At 38.4% G+C, this 25,479-nt stretch overlaps 1 protein-coding gene across 1 annotated transcript in view; it reads right to left on the reverse strand.

Moving 5' to 3' along the window:
- The window catches only part of SSPN (sarcospan), a 43,065-nt gene extending 17,932 nt beyond the window's left edge, over positions 1-25,133 (reverse strand). The window contains exon 1 of the mRNA XM_003126415.4: positions 24,777-25,133. Within this exon, the coding sequence (XP_003126463.1) occupies positions 24,777-25,055 (279 nt within the window). The 5' untranslated portion in view covers positions 25,056-25,133. The remainder of the gene's footprint in view (positions 1-24,776) is intronic.

Raw genomic sequence — 25,479 nt, forward strand, 5'->3', positions numbered from 1 at the left:
ATGACCATGGGGAGGAAACCAGATTTCTCACGCCAGATTAAGGGTCTTATTTGCTGAGTGGGCAGGTCATGAGAGTGCAAGGAAGACAGGGTGTTCTGGCCGCCCAGGGTGGGGAAGGGGGGGGGCTCTTGTTAAGAGTAGTGATACTTACCAGGCCTATCTGGAACCACATGCCTGGATCCTGAGCCAGGGCTTCCATTGGATATGGTGAGGTGAGGCCCATGGAACAGGAAAAAGGCAGTTATGTAAGATTTTCAAGAAGTCACTCAATGGACCAGGGGCAGACAGTTGGTGTCCCTGAGCACAAAGCCAGACAAGAACTCGGTGGCCCTGGGAAATCCAGTGCTCTAAAGACAGCTGGCCTGGAAGATCTGGTTAAGATTTAGCGCAGGTACAGATGGATAATTATGTTGATAAGAAAAGCTTAAAATGATCGTTTTAATGAAAAAGATTTTTAAAAAACCACCATTATTTTAAACCTATTTGTGGATCCATGTTTCTGCAATCCACTCAGCAAGAAGAGAAAACCCAAGTCTTGAATATCACGTTCTGTCTAAAGATATCCTTTGTCTGCTCAGAGTGAAGGCTGCCTTCCCTCTTGTGAGTTAGAGAGTTAAGCAGAGTTGCAATATCCTCTGAATGTTAAATCTGTTTCCAGATACGTGAGTCCTGAGTCTTGTCACACTTTGCCTTTGTTTGTGTTATTCTGCCTGTTGTACCCGCAGTGGTGCATTTTGAGGGCTGGCATGAGGAATAAAAAGTGAATGCTGGCCTCGGGTCTTAGAGATTTACCTACATATCATTTTTTCCTTTTCATTCTGGCCTAGCAAGAAGGTATCACCCTAAAACATCGTGAAAATGTGAATTATTGGTATTTACTTCTCTCCATGTCATATTTATATTCCAGTCTCGTGACATTCACACAGCCTCCAATTTATTTGTTTTCTTCTTTTTGTTGTCGACAGAGCTGTTTGACAGGGCTCTCTGGGGAACACAACCTTCCCCTGTCAAATGCCTTTCAAGGTTTCTCTCCTCCTCCTATCCCCCCTTTTCATTTGTGAACCTGAAATGTAGCCCTATTTCTGTAAGTTAATCAACTTCCACCTTTGCTTTTGAAGTGCTTTAATTCAGTCAATATAGTAACAAGATGAACTCTTCTCATGTTTGCACAGCCAGATGATCAACAAGAGATGGAGCAGAACCATACGTGTTTCCCTGGATATGTATTAAAAGAATTTTTTTAAATTTTTTCACCTATTTAATAAAATTTAAGGCAGGGTATTAGAAATCCTTTTCAGCAAAGGATATATATATTGCAATCTGTCAAATGAATGCAGTATCACTCAGGAGAACTCATGATGAATACATAGTGTGTCAGAGATTTAAACAATATACAAGAGAACATTTCATGAGAGTCTCTTATAGGATATTTATTGCTTCAAGATTTCAGAAGAATGGGATAGAATATTTCAGTGTAACTTAAACATGTTTACTAGATTTTCACTGCCACTGCCTCTCTGGTAACATAAAGTCTAAGCTAGTAGTTCAAAGTTACTTGGAGGGCTTGATGAAATCTCCCTCATCTCCAGGTTTTCTGATCCAAGAGGTCTATGGAGGAGACTGAAAATTTGCATTTCGAAAACTTAGACCACTTTGAGAACCACTAGTGTAAGCTCAAAACAGTCTTTAGACACCTGGTATGGGGTTTATCTGAATGGTTAGGGGTGATACAGTAACTAGTGGAGTTTCCTGTAGAAGAGTTGTATATTAAAAGTAATAATGGGAGTTCTCATCGCGGCCCAGTGGTTAATGAATCTGACTAGGAACTATAAGGTTGCGGGTTCGATCCCTGGCCTTGCTCAGTGGGTTAAGGATCCGGCGTTGCTGTGAGCTGTGGTGTAAGTCGCAGACGCAGCTCGGATCCCGCATTGCTATGGCTCTGGCGTAGGATGGTAGCTACAGCTCCGATTAGACCCCTAGCCTGGGAACCTCCATATGCCTCAGAAGTGGCCCTAGAAAAGGCAAAAGACAAAAAAAAAAAAGTAACAATGAGATGTAACAATAAGAGTTTCCCCATAAATAAATTTAGCCACAGCTATCGTAGGAATTTCTCAGCAAAGTCCCTTTGTCTTCATCACTACTTAAAAATGACCTCATTCTAGAACCTGCGGCCTCACTGCATGTGGATGATGATTTGAGAGCATCTCTAATTCACCAGGGAGTGTGATATTGCACTCTGCTAATTGGTGACAGGCATTGCCCACTCCATGGCAAGCCAAAGCAGAGCAATCATCAAAAATGGGACCATCTCTCCAGCAGGTGTGCTGGTAAGTGTTTAACAACCAGCTGCAGGGGTGGTAGCTTCTATTTGTAGCATTTGCCAATGTCTCTAGTGTAAATACTTCTACCGGTGCTCATTCCAAGCTACCAGTGTGAAGTCACTGAGCACTGAGTTGGGAAGATAGGTATGCAATCAGCTTTCATGAGCCTATCAGAGGTGCTGCGCACCCCTACCACACACCCTGCACCTCTGCGACACCATCTGCCTCCTGAGAGTCCCTCCTCTTACTTTAGAAGCGTGTGGTTACCAAGTGGGATTAGGTTGTAACTAGAGAGTAAAATTAACTTCAGTTTCCTTATCTGTGAAGTGGAGATGATAATGCCTTCTTTTGATGGTTAATTTAAGGTTTAATGATAGTGTAACTAAGGGACCTAGGATAATGCCTTAAGAAATAGCTGAAGAATAACTGCTAGTGCTTACTATCATAATTATTACTGCAATTACAGTCACTTATAAGTTTATTATAGTAGACCAAATTTAGAGTAGATTTCAGGGCTCAGAAATATATTACAGCTTAAGGTTTAGAATTGATAACACATGTACTGTCTTGGTTACAAATATTGCACTGCTTTTTGTTAGCACCAGTGGTGGATACTTGGTGTGATCTTTATATTTATGTAAGAAAAACTAATTATCAAGTCTGGAAGGTTTGACATTTTAATGCTAATATTGAGCACTTTCGCGTGCCAGGCATTAAACTAAGCACTCTATGTAAATTATCCCATTTGGTCTTCATAAAAATCCTCGAGGTATTTGCTGTTATTAGCCTGTTTTATAAATGAGGAAACTAAAGCTCCGAAAGGTTTTATGCTCAGGGTCACATAGCAAATACAGAGCCTATAGATATGTCTGTCGGAGTACAGAGCCTGGCTCTTAACCCTTACACATCCTGGCCACCTCCCTGGAGGAATCTGGACAGCCCCGTAAGTGAAGTGAGAACTGTGGAAATTTGGAGAACATTCGTCATCTGCTCCTTTCCTGTGCTGGCTGGCAGGAAGCCCTGCTCCTCAGGGATCATGTGGAGATCAGACCTTGAGACTTAGAGACTGGTCAAGCTGGGGGAAGAGGGCACAGCCTTTAAGACTCAGTCTTATTTTGGATAATACAGAGAAAATAATACCTTATAATTTGTTTTAGGGATCATGAATAATGTGCCTGGAATTATAGTACGTATTATTTTTTCATCTCATATGACCTCCAACTGTGCCAGTACAACCTAATCTGAAATGAATATAATATATAAATGTTATATTCTATAATATATAATGTTATATAAATGTAGCCCTCTATCACATCTTAAAGATAATCTCATTCTGCTCATTTAACAAGTTTTCACTGTGTCTCCACCCTGTGCCAGATATTCTTTGAGGCGCTAGAGATATCACAGTTAACAGAAGGGACAAAAATCACTGCCTTGATAAAACCAGTGCTCAAAAGTGGAAAGGCAGACCTTAAACAAGTAAATATGTAGAAATATAAGGTGTCAGTTATTTGAGAAGAGCTATGGGGAACATAGCGCTTATCATCATAGCTTCTTTTTCACATAAATGTGACATATAATAATTAGCAAAATGCAAACAATAAATCCTTAAAGTGATACTATGTTCTCCCTAAAAAATGAATTGATAATGCTTTATAAAAGATGGTAGATTACTCCTTTATAAAAGATGGTAGATTACTGTACAGCACAGGGAATTATACCCAATCTCTTGGAATAGAACATGATAGAAGATAGTAGGAGATAAAGAATGTATGTATAGTATGACTGGATCACTTTGCTGTACATCGGAAATTGGCACAACATTGTAAATTAACTATACTTAAATTAAAAAAAAAAGATGGTAGACTCAAGGTTGTTTCTTGTGAGAACCTTGCTGATTCTGTTGTTTCAACAATATGCAGCCACTGAAGGCTATCTAAGACCTCATAGGCCCCATAAGAGAAAACATATATGTGCTCCCAAAGAAGGGGCAACAGAAGGTAACTACATAAAGTTTGATGGCAAAATGGGCTGTATCTAAAGGACAGAAACTGGGGAAGTATATCTTTGCTCTGGATCTGACAGACTTGGGTTCAAAACCCCACCTCCACCACTTTCTAGCTTTTGGTCTTAGGCAAGCTAACCTCTTTGAGCCCCAGTTTCATCATCTGTGGGATGATAAGTACAATGCCTACTTCATAAATTGCTGTGAGGACCACATAAGACAGCATGTGTAAAAGGCTTATTATGGTATCAGCACATAGGAAGCAGTCAATCCATATCTGTCAAATCAATAAATGAATCCATTCATTGACAGACTTGGGCTACTTTTGCTTTGATAGCAAGGACCCATTTTTCAAAAATATTTCTGATAATGTTGACATAAATAATTTGCATTTTATAAAAAAGGAGTTATGAAACTTCTTTTTCTGCTTCTTTCTCTTCTGCTACAAATCTATTTATTATCTACGACTCAGGAAATGCCAGTCTTGGTAACCCCGCCAAGCTCTCTATGTTTCTCTGATTATACTATGGTGGTTTTACAAAGACAAGCATTTAATTTCTGAAAAAATGCCATATAGCTAAAAATATTTTCTATCCATAACAGATCCAAAATTAATACTACTTTAAAAAAAAAAAAGACTGTTTCAGCCAAACTTAGCACATGGATATGAATAGGAAATTTCAAAAGTGATAGGTATATAAAAGTGAAGATTTCAAATCAAACAGAGTTTATGGCAAAATCAAACATCAAGATGAGGGGGCAACAGACTTATGGTCAATTAATATACAACAAAGGAGATAAGAATATACAATAGAGAAAAGATAGTCTTTTCAATGCTATATGTAAAAGAATGAAATTAGAACATTATCTAGCACCACACACAAAAATAAACTCAAAATGAATTTAAAAATCTAAATGTAAGACCGGAAATCATAAAACTCCTAGAGGAAAAGAGGCAGAACACTCTCTGACATAAATCGTTGCACTATTTTATTTTTGGATTTGTCTCCTAAAGCAAAGGAAAAATAAAAAAATGTAAAAGCCAAAATAAACAAATGGGACCTAATTAAACTTAAAAGCTTTTGCACAGCAAAGGAAACCATCAACAAAACGAAAAGACAACCTGCTTAATAAGAGAAAATATTTGCAAATGATGTGATGGATGGGGGTTAATATCCAAAAATGTATAAACAGCTCATATGACTGAACATCAAAAAAACCGAACCAAACAAACCAAACAACCTGATCAAAAAATGAGCAGAAGACCTGAATAGACATTTTCCTAAAGAAGACAGGCAAATGGCCAATAGGCACATTAAAAAAAAAAAAAATGCTCAACATAACTAATCATCAGGTAAATGCAAGTCAAAACCACGATGAGGTGTATCACCTGAAACCTGTCAAAATGGCCATCATCAAAAATAATTAACAAATGTTGTTGAGGATGTGGAGAAATGGGAACTCTTGTACACTGTTGGGGGGACTATAAATTGGTGCAGCCACTGTGGAAAACATTATGCAGTTTTCTCAAAGAACTAAAACTAGAAGTGCCATATGACCCAGAAATTCTACTTCTGGGTATATATCTGAAAAAAAAATGCTAATTAAAAAAGATACATGTACCCCATGTTTGTAGCAGCATTATTTACAATTGCCAAGATATGGAAGCAATCTAAGTTTTCATCAAGAGATGAATGGATAAAGAAGATGTGATATATATATATATGGAATACTATTCATATAGTATGAATGGTATTATTGGAATACTATTCAGCCATAAAAAGGAACAAAATTCTGCCATTTGCAGCAACATGAATGGACTTGGAGGGTATTATACTAAGTGAAATAAGTCAGACAGAGAAAGACAAATATTGTATGATAATCACTTATATGTGGAATCTATAAAACAACAAACTAGTGAAAATAATGGAAAGGAAGCAGACTCAGGGAAACAGAGAACAAACCACTGGTTACCAGTGGGAAGAGGGAAAGGGGGAGGGGCAACATAGGTTAGGAGATTGAGATTTATTAAATATTATGTATAAAATAAGCTACAAGGATACATTATATAACAAAGGGAATATAGCCAATATTTTACAATAACTATAAATGGAATATAACCTTGAAAAATTGTGAATCACTGTATTGCACACCTGTAACCTATATAATAGTGTATATCTACTATACTTCAATAAGAAAAATTCCAACCTGGAAAAAAAGATAAGAAGGTAAACTGTACCTATCTGTTTCTAAACACTACAGCATTATTCTACAAGCATTTAAACCTAGAACACTAATTATAATTTTGAAATAAATGTTTTCCTTGGTTTTTATTAAACTAAGCTCAAAATGGCCTCTTTTCTACTAAAAATAAAACTATAGCTAGCAACAACTTTTTATAGCTAGTAGTCTTGCTAAGGTGTATTTTATTTGGCCTATCATATATTAGGAAAATATCCAATGCCTTTCTATTTGCCTTAGGAATCTATAACCTCAGAGCTTCAAGCTGCAACCTCAGAGCTTCATTGTTTTATTTTTATTTATTTATTTATTTATTTTATTTATTTGGTCTTTTTAGGGCCGCAACTGCCACACATGGAAGTTCCCAGTCTAGGAGCCAAATTGGAGCTATAGCTACTGGCCCATGCCACAGACCAAGCAACACCAGATCCTTAACCCACTGAGCAAGGCCAGGGATTGAACCTGCGTCCTCAGACTCATTTCCACTGAGCCACAATGGGAACTCCTGTTTTACTCTTTTTATTTTTATTGTTCTATTAGAGTAAAAATTGCCAATGAAGAGCTGTAATGCAGAAATACTCTCTTCATCTAAGGATTAAGATCCATGTGGCCCAGGAAGACTTTGGGTTATGACACACATCTCCATCGGTGCATTTCCACACATTTCTTGGAGGGAACAATTTTTAACCTTTAGTTTGGGAGTAAGATTATTTTTAAAAAAAGCTGGTAGAGATCCAGGTCAAAATTTCCCAGCAACAAGGTAATTCTAGATGGCCAATACTTTCACAGAAAATTATGTCTTTGCAGAGTCTAAAGAGAAAAGACACTTGCTTAACCACACCTAAGTTTACCTCATCTACAACATCCACTCAATCTTTTTCATCTCCTTTATCATCATAATTGTCTTTTGTCTGGTGGGTTGATACATGACAGATCTATGTCTGAATACTGTAACTATGGACTTTTCATATATGAGTGTGCAAAGACAAAATTAATGATTTATATGCTAATTAATTAAATTGAAAAACAAAAACAGGCCTATTCACCTAGGTATTTCCTAAATTTAGATCTCTTTGGAAAATAAATTTTAGAAGTAAAATTTCTAAGAATTTGTGAGGCAATTCTTCAGGAAATTACTGCTCATGTCATTGCTGGCAATGAGAGTGGATTCACCTGCTCTTTGTGATAAAAGTTCTGATTGGTTGGTCAAGAAGGATGGAGGGTCAAGAAGCACTTACATACCAATCTGACATCCTTTGTTTGGGAAAAATATCTTTTCTAATTCCAAGTGGTGAGTTTTATCGTGATACAGAATTTTATATCTATATCTAAGTTTATTTTGATATTGATATAGCTATGTATCTTTATATAATCTATCTTTATATATAGAAAGATTATGCATATGTATAATTCATGATATATAGTAGAGAGATAGATTTTATATATGTATAAAAAATTTTTAAACAATGTTGCATTTACTTTGCATTGCTCTCTAATTTAGTCAGGTCTGTTGTACAGATACAGAAAGAGTAGGAAGAAAAATGTGCTTGTTAAGTGAACTGCCCTATTTCTCGGCACACATTGTTTTTGCAGATGTTCACTTATATCTCCTACGTTGCTTATAAGATATTAGAAAACTATCCTGATGGAACTGATAAAAAGGAGTTGGAACTTGTGGCCAGCCACTGGATGAAGGGAGCATGAATCCCCCAAATCCTATGGATATAGTGTGCTTTCCTTGATGTTCCTGCCAAAGTAAGGCTGGAAAGCTGAGATCTGGAAGAGATGTGCCAGCACGAAGTTGCTACGATTCCTCAGTTTCAAAAACCTTGCTTGAAAATGATTGCAAATAGCTCGTTATTTCAAACCAGTGAATCTCTCAACTGAGTGTTTCATCAAATCACTTACACAAAACTGAGAAAAAATCCAACAACTATCCTACTGCATGACTTATCATGCAGACATTCAAGTCGAATCCCTTTAGTTTGGGGCTTATTTTAATATTATATAACACAGATTTGTATATCTATGCTAAGTTTCATATTTTATAGGAACTGCTTGGAATTTTGCGATTACACCCACAAAATATTGAATAAGCACAAACAACAGACTTGCAGGGCAATAAAGCTGGCTGTGGATTGAAAACTGAGCTTAGTAATCATAGGACACAAATCGTGCCTTTGACCTAAAATGTCTTTTTATTCGATCCCAGGCCTGGTGCAGTGGGTTAAAGATCTAATGTTGCCACAGCTGTGGAGTAGGTTGCAGCTTCAGCTCAGATTCAGTCCCTGGCCTGGGAACTTCCATATGCCATGGGTGCATCCAAGAAAGAAAAAAAATATATTTTAAAAATAAAAATAAAATGTCCTTTTACTTCTTTATCATCCTTATATAGCACTCCTCCTTCAACCATTTCAATCCAATAATATTCATTCTTTAAACCCTACTCAAAGATCTTCTCTACCTAGAAAAGTTACCATTTTTGCACTCCCCAGTTTGTATACACTAGCCCATTTGTTCCCCAAAACAATGCAATAAGTTAAAAAAAATTACCCCATTTTATAGAAAATTGTGACTTAGAGCTGTTAAGACACTTGCAAGACAAACCAAAGATTTTTTTAAAGCGTTAAGAGGTTTCATTTCTGCATAGTATTAAGGACTGTATTATATGAAACCCTTCTCCCTATAAAACACTTTCAACTACAGAGTTCCCGTTGTGGTGCAGTGGTTAACGAATCTGACTAGGAACCATGAGGTTGCAGGTTCGATCCCTGGCTTTGCTCAGTTGGTTAAGGATCCAGTGTTGCCGTGAGCTGTGGTGTAGGATGCAGACGCGGCTCGGATCCCGAGTTTCTGTGGCTCTGGTATAGGCCGGTGGCTACAGCTCTGATTCAACCCCTAGCCTAGGAACCTCCATATGCCGCGGGAGTGGCCCAAGAAATGGCAAAAAGACAAAAAAGTAATAAAAATAAAACACTTTCAACTACACTAAGCATCTATAGGCAAGAGCTGGAACTAAGACCATGGCATCAAGGTAGTGTCTAAATGGCTACACCCTTACAAGACTAGAAAATAATTAACCCACTGGCACTGAAATTTATCAAGAAAACCATTCTATCTCAGCTGATGGGGTGGAGGTAAAGGTTTTGAAGGTTTTCTACTATTTGCATGGTCCTGAAACCTATGAAGATGAGAAGTTGAAAGTAACACGACAGCGATTCTGGAAAAAAAAAAAAAAAAAAAAAAAGCAACACCTATTTTTCTCAACAAATAAATTGTAAGAGGGAGAAAGAGGGAGGGGAAGAGAGAGGGTAGAAAGGAGGGAGATAAGGTAAACCTTTGAGTAAAGGAAATGTAGGAAATCTATGAACTAGTTTCAGTTCATAGATCTTCTTGGAATCTTGATTTTGACAAACTGTAAAGAAATATTCATGAGTTAATCATGAATATTTAAACACCAATTTGATCCTATTAAGAAATTGTTAACTTGTTAAATGTGGTTGCTATTTTCATTATTTTTTAGTCTTCATCTTTTGACTTAACATAGTGAAATATTTATGGACGAAATGATAGAATATCTGGGATTTACTTCTACATAATCCAGTGTGTGATGTGTGAGTACGGAGGGAGTGTAGGAATATACAAATGAAGCAGCATTGATCATCACTTAATAATTACTGAATCTGGGCAATTGGAACATAAGGGTTCATTACACTCTTTTATCTATTTTTGAGTAAGCTTAAATTTTTCCATAATAATTCAAAAGAAAAAAAAAGTTGGCTCTTGAATCATCATTCCACTGGGACATTTGGCAAGACAAACCATTTGAAAGGGTTACACCCTCAAATAGCCCATACTAAACTATCACATATAAATACTCTTAGAAAATAAACTCACAGACCAAGTATAGCAAACACAGGAAGAATCAATTCATTAGCAAAGGCCAGCACTCTTGTGCATCTAAGTGTGCGTACATGTACACACACACATTCTCTCTCTAAGAATTAAAGCCACGTGAATTTTAAAGAGCAGAACTAACAAGTAGGGCCTATAAAAAATCCATTCAATATATAACTATACTATTTGTTTACAAAATGATTTTACATTACATATGTGATTTGTAACTATTTTGTTTACTTAACCATCTACTGTGAACATATTTGAATAAATAAATATTTTTAAAAGTACATTAAAAAAAACAGATGTGAAAGGAGAAATTGAAAACATGAATAAAGAACAGGGCACTTTAAAAATACTAGGAATATATTAAAAACCATCAATAACAACAAAATAGGAGTTCTAGAAATGAAAAATAACATTGTTGGAATTAAAAACTCCATAGACAAATAACAGGAAGATTAAACTCAACCAAAAAGGGAATAGTGAACTGGAAGACAGATCTGAGGAAATAACCTAAAATACTGTAAAGAAGGATACAGGGAGATGAAACATAATAGCAAGGTTGAGAAATAAGGAAGATAAAGTGAGATAACAGTTCCAGGCAAAGTGACTAAAGAGAAGAGAGAGACAATATTTGGAAAAAATAGATAATTACTGAATTTTTTTTCATAATTGATGAAAGACACAAAAATCTTAGATTCAGGAAACATATAAGAGAATCCAGATGTAGGCATATTGTAGCTAAACTACAGTATCCCCCCAAACAAAGAGAAAATCAGAAAAGCAACACAAGGAAAGGGGCATGTTGTCTATAAAGGAACAAAAATTAGATATTTACCAAACTGCCTAACATCAATAACTAAAGTCAGAAGACAATGGAATGATGTATTTTTTAATGCAAGAAAATAGCTATTAACTTGAGACTACAGAACTATTTTGTATTCAGTAACTTGTATATTGTTATTAAGTAGACTAAAAATGTTCAGTAGAAAACAGGAGGAATAAATTCACCTAACATTGGAACACACATTTCTCATTGATCTTTAGATTGAGCTGAAAAATATTAGCAAGGATATAGAAAGTTAAACAACATTATTAAAACCTTGATTTTTTAGAATTGAATACAGAACCCTAAACTTCCAAACAAAGAATCCACCTTTTTTCCCAAGCATAAATAGAATGTTTATAAAAATAGGCACATCCTAGGCCACAGAGTAAGTATCATAAAATATCAAAGAATCAATAGTTTGGAAAACACAGGAACTCAGCACAAAGCAATTAAGTCAAAATCAATGAACAAAAGATAACCGAGAAAGACATTAGAGAAAACCCAAATAAATAGTGAGATATTCTTTGCTCACATAGAAAGTAAAAATTGAATGAAAATACCAAAAGTTGTTTTTGTTTTAAACCTTGAGAAGCCAATTCTAAAATATATATGGAAGAAAATATGGCTAAGATTCACCAAGACAGTTTTGAAGAAGAATAAGACGGGGGGAGGGAGGAGTGGAATGGCTGCTTATGCTATCATCTTTATCACAAGATGCGCTATAGTGTGATTTAAATTTAGACAATGTGATATGAGCACAGTGTTAGACAAATAAAACAATGGGATCAAAGAGAATCACAGACACAATCCTTAAACCTAATATGGAACCTTGTCAGATGATAAATGGAAATAGCAGGTCAGTATGAAAGGGCTGATTATTTATGGTACTAAGACAATTAACAATACAAAAATAAAACATGGACACTACTTACATACGCAAAAAGTTAGACCACTTAGATTAAAGGTATAAATGCAAAAGCAAACCTTCAGCACCTTTGGAACACAATATAGAAAAATGTCTTTTTGACTTTGGAGTAGGGAGAGACTTCTTAAAAATATATCAAAGAACATACCATAAAAAGGTTATCATATGGAAATATATTAAAATTAAATCTTTTCGCAACAAAACCACCATAAACAAAAGTAAGACGTAGTACCTTGTCATATCATGACACATAGTCTGTTCTCAGAAAACATTTGTTAAAAAAAGTTTTCAAATTAAAATTAAAAATTTTAAAAAGACGTGGCACCAACTAGGAGAAGATATTTGCAGTACCTAAAATCACAAAGGTTAAGTAACAAAGAGAATAAATCTTGTAAATCGGTAAGAGAAAAACAACCCATAAAAAATCTGTTGGATAAATAAAGGTTAGAAAACAAAATAAAATGATCAATAAACATATATGTTCAATTCCAGCAGTAATCAGAAAATCATAAATTTGAAAAAGTTATCCTTGCACTCAAGATAAGCACACAATTAATCTGCTACTCAGCCATAGAAAACGATGAAATTTTGCCATTTGCAGCAACATGGATGGACTTGAAGAGCATTATGCTAAGTGAGATGTCAGGCAAAGACAAATACTTATATGTGGAATCCAAAAAATACAACAAGTAGCAGTTATAACAAACAAGAAGCAGACTTAAACAAATACAGAGAACAAACTCCTGGTTACCAGATTAGGGGGAGGGATCAAGATAGGAGTGGGGGAGGTGCGAGGTGCAAACTCTTGGGTGTAAGATAGGCTCAAAGGTGTATTGTACAACACGGGGAATAGAGCCAGTATTTTGTAATAACTGTAAATGAAAAGTAACCTTTAATGTATGAAATTTTTTTAATAAAAAATTTTTAAAATTAAAATGGTCTGACAGTAACAAAAGTTGGCAAGTATGTAGATCAGTGGGAACTCTGACCCTCCGAGAAGGTAAATTAGTACATCTTTGAGTTTGGGTACTGATTTTGCAATATCTAATAAGTTGAAGATGCCTATATCTTAGGACCCAATAATTCAATTCCTAGGAATATCCTTCCCAAAACTTGGAAATGCATCCATAGAGAGCCATGGAACAGAATATCCATTGAATCACTGTTTGTAATTGTAAGAAAAAAAACAAAAAAACAACTTAAATTTTCATTAACAGGAGAATAAACTAATTAATTGTATATTCCTATAATGAAATATAGTACTGTAAAAACAAATGAGCAGTGTCAATGAACAATTATAAATAAATTGCAAAAATAATGTTGAACAAAAATGATATTATGCTACTATTTATTATAAAACTTAAAACATAGAAAATAATATTAATTATTGGTCATGGACATATACATATAAAAAGTGTGAAAACAGGCATAAGCATGATAAATGCCAAAATTAGGGTAACAGACACCTCTGGAGAAGGAGAGAATATGATTAAGAAAGGAAACAGGTGACTTTAATGTATTACAAAGTTTTCCTTCTTAAAAAAATGAAAACAACTATGACAAAATATTAAAACTTGGGAACATGGGTATAAATAGGAAGTTGTTCTATTGTTCTGTATATGTTAGTATATCCTAGAAATTTTCATAATTAAGTAAGAAATGTGGCTAAAACTTGCCAAGACAGTTTTGAAGAAGAATAAGATGGGGGTAGTTAATTTTCATAATTAAAATCATAGGATTATATAGAATTGCCCATACTTGTTGACCACGCAAAAATAAAGGTAAAAATCATAACCAAAATCTTTTGGAAAACGGCAGAGCTGGGATTCAACCCACATTTGTTTTTATTCCAACCCACTTTGGTTTTCATTCCCTCCTACCATTCCGGCCCCCCCTCCCCACCCATGCCTTTTCTGATCCTCCCCAGGCAGGATTCATCACACCTTCTTCAGGGCATCATCTTAACACTTAAGTTTTTTTCTAATTCAATGAATTTTATTGTATTTATAGTTGTACAACTATCATCATAACCTAATTTTAGAACATTTCTATCCCAAACCCCTAGTCTATCCTTCACTCCCCAACCTGTCCTCTTTGGTAACCATAAGATTTTCAAAGTCTGTGGATCTGTTTCTGTTCTGTGAATAAGTTCATTTGTATCCTTTTGTTAGATTCCACATATAAGTGATAGCATATGATGTTTGTCTCTCTCCATCTGACTTACTTCACTGGGCAGCATAATCTCTAGGTCCACCCATGTTGCTACATTTGGAAGCAGACACTTAGTTTTTTAACTCTGTGGTAGTTGGTTGTGTGTATGTGTCTTTTCCCAGACACAGCTCCTCCGGGGCAATGCACCTGACATCTGGAAAGATACAAGAAGAAGGCTAGATGTGGAAGGTTTCTGTTTTACAAGGAAGTACTTTTTCTTTTATAGGCTTCTGTTCTGTTTCTTACCAACCACCCCGCTCACTCTCGTGGTGACTTATCAGAAACTCATCACCAACAGTTTCTACAAATACCCACCTTTGCAATATAATCCATTTTCAAAGAATCTAAGAGACAAAACTGTGTTCCAGCATTTCTCATGCATCAACACAGGGGGTAGAAGGGCTATGTTTTTGTGGGAAAAAATAAATAAGCTATAGTTCATTTGTTTCACTTTGGGATTTTTCAAGTCCTCAGAAGAGAAAAGAATCTTATAAATGTGGATTTAGCCTACTCCAGAGGTAGAGAGATGGGATGGATTTTATTATTCAGGCATAATTAAGTAGGTTCTCAAATTAGGTCCCACTTTAGAAATGATGGCACAGATAATTCTACATTAATACTCCCGGGTCCATGTATCTGAAACAGTACAATAAATAAAAATTGATGAAATAGTACAGTATACAGAAATTATACAGTAAATCAATATAAATTCCATTATAGCACATTGTAACAGGAACGCAAATGAGAAGACAATTCTGTTTAACCTTTAAAAGACATTATCAAGTGGCTTTTCTAATTAAGAGTACTTTTTACAACAACAACAAAATACATATATATATATACCCCCAACAAAACAGGATATAATGGAATGTTAAGTAATATACCATAACATTACTTCTTTAAAAAGCGTTTTGTCCTTTCCATCAAGAGGAGGTCAGTGTCCCCAGGCAGCCTGCAGCCTCGCCTGCATTTCCCCCCTTACCTTCCATGGCAACTTGGGCGAGCTAGACACTGAGCTTTTTGTGAGGTGCGTGTGTGGACGGGGAGAAAGGGAGAGAGGCTTCAGGGAGGTCTCCAGGTGGAAAATTTTGTGACGCACTAGATTTGGTGACTGAATGCGAATTATTTATCGAAGCTGCTCGAACACAATAGTGACGGTCACCCTAGGTCCACTTTTTAAATTATGTTTGGTCTCAGAGCCCTTAACTCTGAGCGAAACCCTTTCGTAGGTATCCGCAACTACTTGCTAGGGAAAAGATTATGCACAAAGCCAACCTGAGTGGGTTGGAGCGTTCTGTTTCAGAATCTGAGTAGATGAGTGCGCGAGAGACGTGCATCAACTCACTGAATGTGTATCACACACACTAAGGTGGTCGAATTCTGTCTTCCATGGGCACACAGTCATGAAGAAATTATTTTGCATGGATTATAAGGTACGCACCTTACGGAGACCTAGTTTGCCCTTTCACTGCCTTGTACACAGCCCGCCTTGACTGAGGTCAGGACAGTCGCCCTGTGTTCTTCTCCCTAATGGAGCGGCACCCTCTACCCTCCCACAGAAAGGAAGGCTGAACTGCTGTTTCCCTTATCTTGGAAAAGGCCTCCTTCACAGCGTTCCTGGCTCCTGGAGCAGCTAGTATGTATGCCACACACCTGATACTTTAGAAGGAAGCCGGGAGGTGTTATGTTTCTCCCTAGGAGTAAAGCGAAAATTCCCTGCCTAGTCAGGGTCTAGTTAACACATTAGCAATTCCCCCTCTTTTTTTGTCACCTGTCTTTATCTTCTACACAAGAGAGAGGCCTTGATAACAACCTATCTTAAAGGGATTTTAATGACCCGTTACAGTAGATGCTGAATCAAACACTTTCAAAACAACCGTTTGAGGGGATGCTGCGAAAACAGCATCCTGGAGGTTTCTGCAGCCTGGCCCAGCCAGCTGGGGAGGGGGACGGGAGTTGCTCACTTCTGCAACAACAGAAGGAGCCGAAACAGAATTTCTTTGGCAGAATGTGAGAACACTTAACTTGTGAATACATCATTTGCTTTGTAACATGCAGTCACTTACCAGCCTTTTCCCAGAGCACAGAAACTGAGCACTGAAACACTCTCATGACTGTCTTAGGCAGTGGATGTGGCTCTAGCACCCTTGGGTCGGAGGGAATCATCTTTAAATATGCTCAAAAATGAAACCAGTGCTATTATAGGAGGTCTCTGGAGCTAAACCATGCCTTTTCTTTGTTACTTATTTGGGATGGGGATTGGACCAAGGGTTGAAAGGCAGCATATTGGAGAGGTCTCACCAGTCTTGTCTTGTCTTTCCCTCTGGGATAATTTGAGTTTGTGCATCACTCAGTAAAGTAAAGCAGAGCCCAGTTAAAGATTTCTAAGCTGGATGAACGGGGTGGGATGAGAAGTCCTTGGGGGTTACAAACATGGGGGACCCACGAGGAGCTGTGTGCTCCTGCTGGGGCCTGTGGCTGGTGGGAGCACCCTAGGGTTTTATTTTGACCCATTCCACAGAACAAAGAGTGTTAACCTAATTTTCCAAATCATCATCCAAAATAAAAACATCAGATGCATATTATAAAGAAGACCTGAGAGGTGGCTTCCCTTGAGTTCTAGAAAGACCAAACCTGAGATCACAGCCCCCAGAGCCCAGAGAGCTCATCTCATTGCTGAAAATCTGAGCCTCCTCCACCAGTGCAGCCCAGCCAGCCACCCTCATTTCCAAGCCAAGGTGTCATTTAGCTAAATCCTGACAGCAACTCATTCCCAGAGTAGTCAAAAAAGGCAGAGGTTTACTAAACAGTGATGCCTAAGCCTTAAAGAGCTAAGGCAGCAAATGAAATGCCTAACCTACCCTTAGAATTGTATTCACCAACTGAATCTACTTGACTTTATTTTTACTGAAGTTTGACAAAAAAAGCAATCTGTAAATGCATTGAAAGCACCCTCTTCTTTAAGTGTCACTACGGGGCGTGAACCAGAGCCATGCCACCCCACTGCACTCCGAAGTGTTAGTTACTGGCTCAGAATCCTCATGAGAAACATGCAGACGTCTAGCTGTTCCACGAAAGCCATAAGGCCTTTGTGAATAAGCTGAGAAATATACTTAGGAATCACTGGGGTGGTTGTACAAGTTAATATCTCTCAGTGAAAGGACTGTTAATTGAATTGTGTCCCCACCCTCAAATTCACACGTATAAGTCTTAACCCTCAAAGTGACTGTATTGGAGATATGGCTTTATAGGAGATAATTAAGGTCACATGAGGTTATAAGGATGGGGTCCTAAGCCTTAGGTGAAGAAGAGGAAGAGAGACAGAGATTCTTCCTCCTCTCCATGCACATACACCAAGGCAGGACCATGTGAGCACACAGCTAGAAGGTGGCCATCTGCAAGTCAAGAAAGGTGCCCTCGTCAGAACCCCACCTGCTGGAGCAGACTAAGACAGAAATAAACATGTATTTTAGTTATCGCTTTGTGTGGAAGTGTACACATATGAATTTTAGAGCCAACCAGGGTGAAAGAGTGAGCTGCCTCACTCAGGCATCTGACAGTTAACACCTGCCAAGTTTTATCTCAATACAATGAGATCTGAGGCAGCATCCAAACCATCTGAAAGAGGATATGCCTGTGAAATAGGCTTTTATATAGTTTATGCTACCAATACTGTTCCCAATATCCTGTTTTAAAAGAAATTCATGGAGTTCCCATTGTGGCTCAGTGGGAACGAACCTGACTAGTATTCCTGAGGACAGTTTGCATCTGGTGTTGCTGTGGCTGTGGCGTAGGCCAGCAATCTGTAGCCCCAATTCGACCCCAAGCCCAGGAACTTTCATATGCCACAGATATGGCCCTAAAAAGTGGAAAAATTTTAAATAATAAAAAATAAAGAAATTCACCTTTGGCTTATGAGCTCACTATAATAAACCTAGGTTTGAATATTCACAGCAAGTAATAACTAGAGGGTTAAATATGACATCACCAGGTCTCCTCTAGCTCTGGATTTTGATGGACTCTTTTGAGCAGCATTTCTCTAGTTTGCCAAGATCTAGGCCTCCAAAATGAACTGTGCTTTGCAATGACGTGCTATCTAATTAAAATTTAATGACTAGATTCCATTCTTGTCCTACAGCAACACAAATATGCACACTGAACTCTTCATACACCCTTGTGTGTTTCCTTTAATGTTGTTGCCAACTTGTCAGGGTACAACAGAGGCAAGTGAACCCAACTAAAGAACACCCTTAATAGAAATGTCATGGGCAAGGCCAATGGCAAGAACAAGTCTAGAAAACATCCATTGCCTCAGACCAAATTGAAAGTGGACATCCTATTGGAAATCTATGAAAATATTAGACCAAATATTAGGGAAACCTAAACCATTGCTTTCTTTGTAGAAGGTAATGTTGACATCTAGCCTTCAGCCACATCAATCCTAATATGTCCTAATTTATTCCAGTTTGGGAGAATGCAAAATAAGACCACCTTTTTTTCCCCCTTTATAAAATCCTGCTGTCATTTTATAATATAAAATAAAATATCTCAATAATACTAAGTTAACATGTTCTGAATATTCCTGGAACCCAAGAGCCCAAAATGGAGTAATAACATACCCATTATTATTACCTTTTAGTTCTTTTAAGCATTATCGATAAACTTAAAATTTTCTATACTAGAAAATACAACTAAATGTCATTTCTCAAACCATAGTTTAAAAATGGGTATACACAAGTTAAAACCAAAGCTCTAATAATAGCAAGTATGGAACAGAGTTCAATTCAAAGCTTACTGGATGCCATTATGTGTTAGGGATACAGAATGGCCCCATGGCTAAAAGATAATTAATTGCTTTACTTTTTGATTATTCCCAAATTCTATGCACTACTATTTTCAGCATAAAAAAAAATGATGATTGTCATATCAGAAGTTTCTAGTGATTGACTTTCTAAGATGAATATATCCACACTACAGGATTGAAAAATATCAGAAGCTGTCTCTTCTCCTCTTTATCTTAAAAAGAGAAGGAAGATTTGGGGATAACTTTCTAATTGTATAAGCATTCCCCTGGCCTTCGAATATCTGGCTTAGTATGAAGCTACCAGTAGAGGTGAAAATGTATCCTTCCAATGATTCTGAGCATCTAATGATTTCATTCCATCTTTATTTATTCTTTTGTTTTCTTTTCTGTTGTATTATTAACTTTATTTATTCTTTATTCAGTATTCCTAAATTCTTTCAGGGAGCATGTCACCAGATTCTGGAATATTCCCTTTTATGTTCATACACTTATTAAAATTGATTTTTTGCTAAAGTAATTCAATTACTTTCCATTTTTATACTTATTATGAAAACTTCATTTACCTATAAGTTAATTTCCCTACCCTTATTTATTATATATATTTAGTGGGCATGTAATTATCACTTCTCAGTTCCTAACAATCCTGTGACAATTTCTACAATAAAAATTATTCCCCAGTGGTACCAGAGATGCAGTATTAAGTTTTAGAATCATATTAAAACCCCAATGAGAACTAGCATGCAATGTCTTCCTAAAAATATAATTCTAGATTAAATTTCTCAAATATCAATATACCTGTACAGAAAACTGACACCATTTTTTTTGGTCCTTGACTTTAGAATTCATCCAAAACCTCAAAGCCAAGCCATTTTCCCTTCCAGTTTCTCTTCATAACAATGATCAAATCATTTAGCCAAATCATCAAGCCTCAATTTCTCTACTTACAAATAACAGATTATGACAATATATGTTCTTTACTTGCTATACGTCTTATATCTATTTGGGAATTTCAAGGTACATGCTGTTTTAAAATAAATAACCACCTAATTTTCCCTTCCATTAAGTCAGGAATAAAAATAGATTTAAAAAATCTAAATACACCTGCACTTTGAATTCCTTAGAGTAAGTTAATATATGAAAATCATTGAAATTCTTGACAAGACTCTTAATCATTACAGATTCACACGATAAGTTTTATGAATGACATTAAGGAAAGGAAATATTTTCTCCTTTAAGTCTTGTCCTTAAACTTTCTAATGTGATTAATGTGGTACATAACTCAAGGATCGTATTCCAGCTGGATGCGATATGGGAACAATGGAGCAAGAGTGAGGACAACTAAAAACCACAATAAGACAAATAGATTCCCACTTTTCATGGGAATATTGCCTACAGGGAGGGACCAAGAGATTAAAAAATACTAAGCATCCCCATTGGAGGGATGAGAAGCAAGAATTTGCTCTGAAATTGACTTCAGAGTAGAGTTGCCAAAGCAAATAAATCACCGTTAAGTGAAATACTCTGAAAGGTAAATGGACTTTAAAAATATTTGTGTAGTTCAAATTTTCTAATCGGAAGTATTCATTACTGTCAGATATGATAAGGGCACATGTCCATCAGGCTCTCTGGAGAGCTCCTCCTTGTATATGATTCATTATTTTTAGATCAATGCCTAGCACAGCAGACATCCCCAGCAAATGTTACTGAGTAAAAAAAAGAAGCCAAAGTTCAAACATGTTACGCTTCACCTAAATCAAAATGGTATTCATTTGAGTAAAAAGTAAGTAAAGACCCCAGAGTTTTTTAGATTCCTTCAATCCAAACATATTTTTTCATCAGTAAGAATTCTGGAATGATGAGCCAACTTGAACACCTATTCATTTGGCCTAGCTAGTCAGGCCATTAATAGAATAAAATGCAGAGCAAACTTCTGTTTCCTAGGATTCCTTGCCCCTAGCCAAGGTCATCCTCAAAGATCCTGTTTCACTTTGTATGGTCCTTGTGGAGTCACGTGCAACCCTCAAGCCACATAGAAAGAATTTTGAGTAAAGAATGGCACTTGTATAGGTTACATGGTTTCCTTGATGGCTCCATCTTTTGTTTTTTCCCTTTACGGAAATCTTTTGTAATTGAGGTAAAAAAGACTTCAGTTATCTCTCTGATGGAGAGTGAGGGAGTCATATTTTACAGCTAGGTAAGGAATAACCTATTTATTTTTCTAAAATCCCACTGGACATAAATTTCTTATCAGAGATGATCAATGGCTTTTTCTATAATTGGAAGTTCACTGAATATTCATCAAGTCACCCAGACATTGGTCAAAAAGAAGTTGCCCTGTGAATTTATCCACATGCCTAGATTCCATCATAGGAACGGTGATAATACCCAAATCCCAAAGTCACGGGATGGCAAACATTGTAGAATGAAGCACCATATGGTCAGAGGCAACCAATATAAAGGGAAATAGAAGAGTGAAGCAGATCAAATTGTTGATGGAGCGGGTGCCTCAGTCAGGGGGCCCTGCTTGAATTGAGTGTAAATTCCAGAAGCAGATTTGACTCTACCTCAGCCCCAGGGACTGACCTACACTGCTTTGGTCTAGCAGGTCTGCTAAACAGGACAAACTTTCCAGTATTTCCTAGGGGATATACCAGACCAGAATCAAACCATGTCCCTAGGAAAAATGACCCTAGGAAGCTCTTTTCACCCAAGTTAATTTGCATAAACCTCCAGAAAGATTAAGAAACTATGGGACTCAGATCTAACACCATAAAGACTGCTACTAGTAACTTGGCTGAGAACAGAGAAAGGTGAGATGGCCGAGCTGATACCTCCTTGAGGGTTCAGACTGGTCTGGGAAATGGAGCAAGTCCAAAATGACTGTTCTGCATGACTGGAGATAAAACAGAGCCACCTGTACTTCGAAGAGTGCCACTCTTGATGACTGCTCCACTGTCACTGATAAAAAGCACCAGTTCACTGAATGCTTACTATGTTCTAAGTTTTAGAACGTGGATTCATTTCTTTATTCCTTAGAATAGACAACCCGAAGAGGTGGGAATGATTATGACCATTCTGATTTCATCCATGAAGAAACAGAAGCCCAGAGAAGTTAAGTCACTTGCCCCAAGTTATTCAGTGAATAACGGCCAAGGTGCAGTGTTTATGCTTCTCTACTTCACCATCCTGCCTCCCTGCCTTTTCCCTTCCCTCAAAGCTTGGGACGAGCACCCCAGGACCAACTGCTGACAGTGTGAGAGTGCAACAAGCATGGTGTGTTTGTGGGAGTTGCCTGCAGCTCTGGCCTAGGTGGGGATAGGTTTTTTCTCGCCTGGCCCCCTAACCTTCCTCACTTGTCTCTGGCTATCTCCACTAACTGCCCTGCTCTACACATGCTCTCTGTTGAAAGAAAAGATTACAAATATCATCAGGACAGACATCACTACAAGAAAAATTCCAAGTGGGTCTCAGATTATAACATAGAAAACTAAAAAGAAAGAAGAAGGAAGGGAGGAAGGAAGGAAGAAGGGAAGAAAAGAAAGAAACAAAACCGGCTGTGGATAATGCTCTATGTACCACACCCAGCGAGCTTCCAGAGCAATACGAGGAACTCCTAAAATTTCAGAGTTGCATGATTTTTTCCCCATCTAATTTGGTCTCTTGTTCCTGGACTTTTTAAAGTTGAAATAAGGAAAAGTGAGAAAATGCTCAGGCAAATGATATTCAAAACACTCAAATGAGAAGTGTTTGTCCAAAGGAGGGAGGGCGGGAGGAAGGAAAGAAGGGAGGAAGAGAGGAAAGAAGGAAGAAAAGAAACAAACAAACAAAACTAACTATAGATAATGCTTATATACCACACCCAGGGAGTTTCCACAGCAATACATGGAACTCCCGAAATTTCAGAGTTGCGTAATTTTTTTTTCCCGATCAATTTTCTTTCTCATTCCTGGACTTTTTAAAGTTGAAATAAAGAAAGGAGAGATAATGTATATGCAAATGATATTTAAAATCCTCGAATGAGAAGTTTTCATCCCTTTCTGCTTTTAATTCACCTAGCCTTAAAGACATATTTTCCCCCCTCTGAGTATGTTGACAGTTATTGAAGTGACTAACATACCCAATATATCTTAGCGAAAAGCTATTTTTAAAATCACTCGATTTAGAAAACTCCAATCATGATAATTTCAGGGGGATTCTTCGTACACAAATTAAAAGTTTTAAATTACTCTGCAAGAATTTGTGAGCTCAAATACTCTTAATTAGAAAATACCTGCATCGATGCATATTTAATCAGGTTTTTTAACACCTGTCCCCGATGCACAATTATTTTGAGGGTTGTTTTATGAGTTCTAGTTTGTGTGGTCAGTGATAGCAGTAATGAAGCCATATGAGACTAGGAGCCAGAGGGTCCATTCAGGTCTCCCTCGGCTTTGCCACTTTTCACCTCTGGGCTTTGAGAATGTCATTTAACTTCCCGTAGCTTGTTTCCTCCTGTCCACAGATAACAGTTCCCTCCTCAAAGTGTTGTTTCATGAATCCAATGAAATAGTGCACATGAAAGAGAATTTTGTAAGCCTGGGGCGCTATCATATTAAAATCGCAAACAAATCTGGTAGCAATGCGGCTCAATGAGGAAAATACAGATGGAGCCTGCTGCAAAAAGGAATCAACTTCTCTGATTTGCCACCTCACGACCCGGGGTGAGTCTGCCCTTGGTTCTCTCATTTGGGAAATCAAAGGATAATAACTACTCCATAAGGCTGCTGTGGAGATTACAAAACAGATACGTAAGGTGTCCAGCAGGACAGGCCCACAGTAGGTGCTCAATAAATGGCACCCATTTCACATCAGAGAATCCATGCAATTAAGGCAAGTATGCTGTGTCCCAACATGCACGCACAACAGCTGAATCGTGCTCTGCTTAGAACAGTACATCCGTTAGCAGAGTCCCAAATAGACTCCCGCCAGGGCCAGCGCCCCGGGCTTATCCCACTTTAGACTCCAGTGGATTAAGGCAGTACTTGCTGTATTTGCATTTCCTGCCTTCGACCACTGTTTTAATAAAAACTTACTAATGGAACCTCAGACTTAAAAAAATCGAATCGATTCTACCCGATGTGGCCCCTCCAAGTACAGGCTTTTTTCCTAACTTGCTTTTACAGGAAGAACTTATTCACTTTTTCGCCACTTCTGTAGGGACGAGGTGGGGTCTGGAGAAGAAAAACGCCAGAAGTGAATCTGCTGTTGTTACCGGGGCTGTTCAATGTGATCAAAATAAGCAGCCTGTGCCTCGCCTCCCCAGCTCCAGCGCGTGAGGCTCAGGCCTGTCGGAGGTGTTGAGAGCGACAAGCAGGACAAGGGCAAGAGCTCCGCCGCCCTGGGCGGACCCGGGGCGGCGGGCATCGGTCACTAAGCGGAGCGCGAGTTAGAGGCGTGGAGCCGGGGAAGGGCGCATGCAGGTGGGTTAGTGGTAACTCGACCATGCGGCGTGGCATTCCTGTGTGGCAAACGCGCTCAGGCAAAACAGACTCGATGCTTACAATGATCCCAGCCCAAAATGGAGTGTCTCTGACTAGCAGGGAGGAGCTGATGCCGGCCATGAGAAAGCCCACCACGGTCACGGCGATGCCCAGGGCCAGCTGCAGCAGCGCCAGCAGCAGCGGGAACCGGCAGCCGCAGCACGTCCGGGCCTCCTCCTCCCCGCACTCCTTGGGGGCCCCCGCGCCCCTCTTCGGCCCCATGTCGTCGGGCTCGGCGGCGTCAGCGGCCGGCGGCCCCCCTTGGCTCCGCGCGCCTCGGCCGGGCAGCTCCCTGCCCATGGCGGCTGCGGGGGCGGCGGCGAGGGCGGCGCGGGGCGGGCCGCGCCAGCACTGCTCGGCGAGTTACGGAGGCTGAACAAATATGGAAAACATTTGGAGGGACTCGCCGAGCCTCTGAAGGCCACGGGGACCCGCGGCGGAGGGGGAGTCGAGGGGGGTCATCAACTGCCAACCCGCCGGGCGGGACGCAGCGCCTGCCTGGCCGGGCGGGGTTGCCCGGTGCCTCCTAAACCCGACGCGCTTTAGGCAGGCTGCGGGTGCCCGCGCCTGTATGTGCGCATATGCGTGTGTGCGCGTCTGTGTGTGTTATTTTCCTCACTCCAAACCCCAGGATTTTTTCGGGTTTGTTTTCGTTTTGGGAGAGGTGCAATCCAAGGTGATGAATGTTTAAATCATTTAATTAACAGACAGTTGAATCCAAAAG

This window comes from Sus scrofa, chromosome 5 (genome assembly GCF_000003025.6).
Source record: "Sus scrofa isolate TJ Tabasco breed Duroc chromosome 5, Sscrofa11.1, whole genome shotgun sequence".
Lineage (NCBI taxonomy): Eukaryota > Metazoa > Chordata > Mammalia > Artiodactyla > Suidae > Sus > Sus scrofa.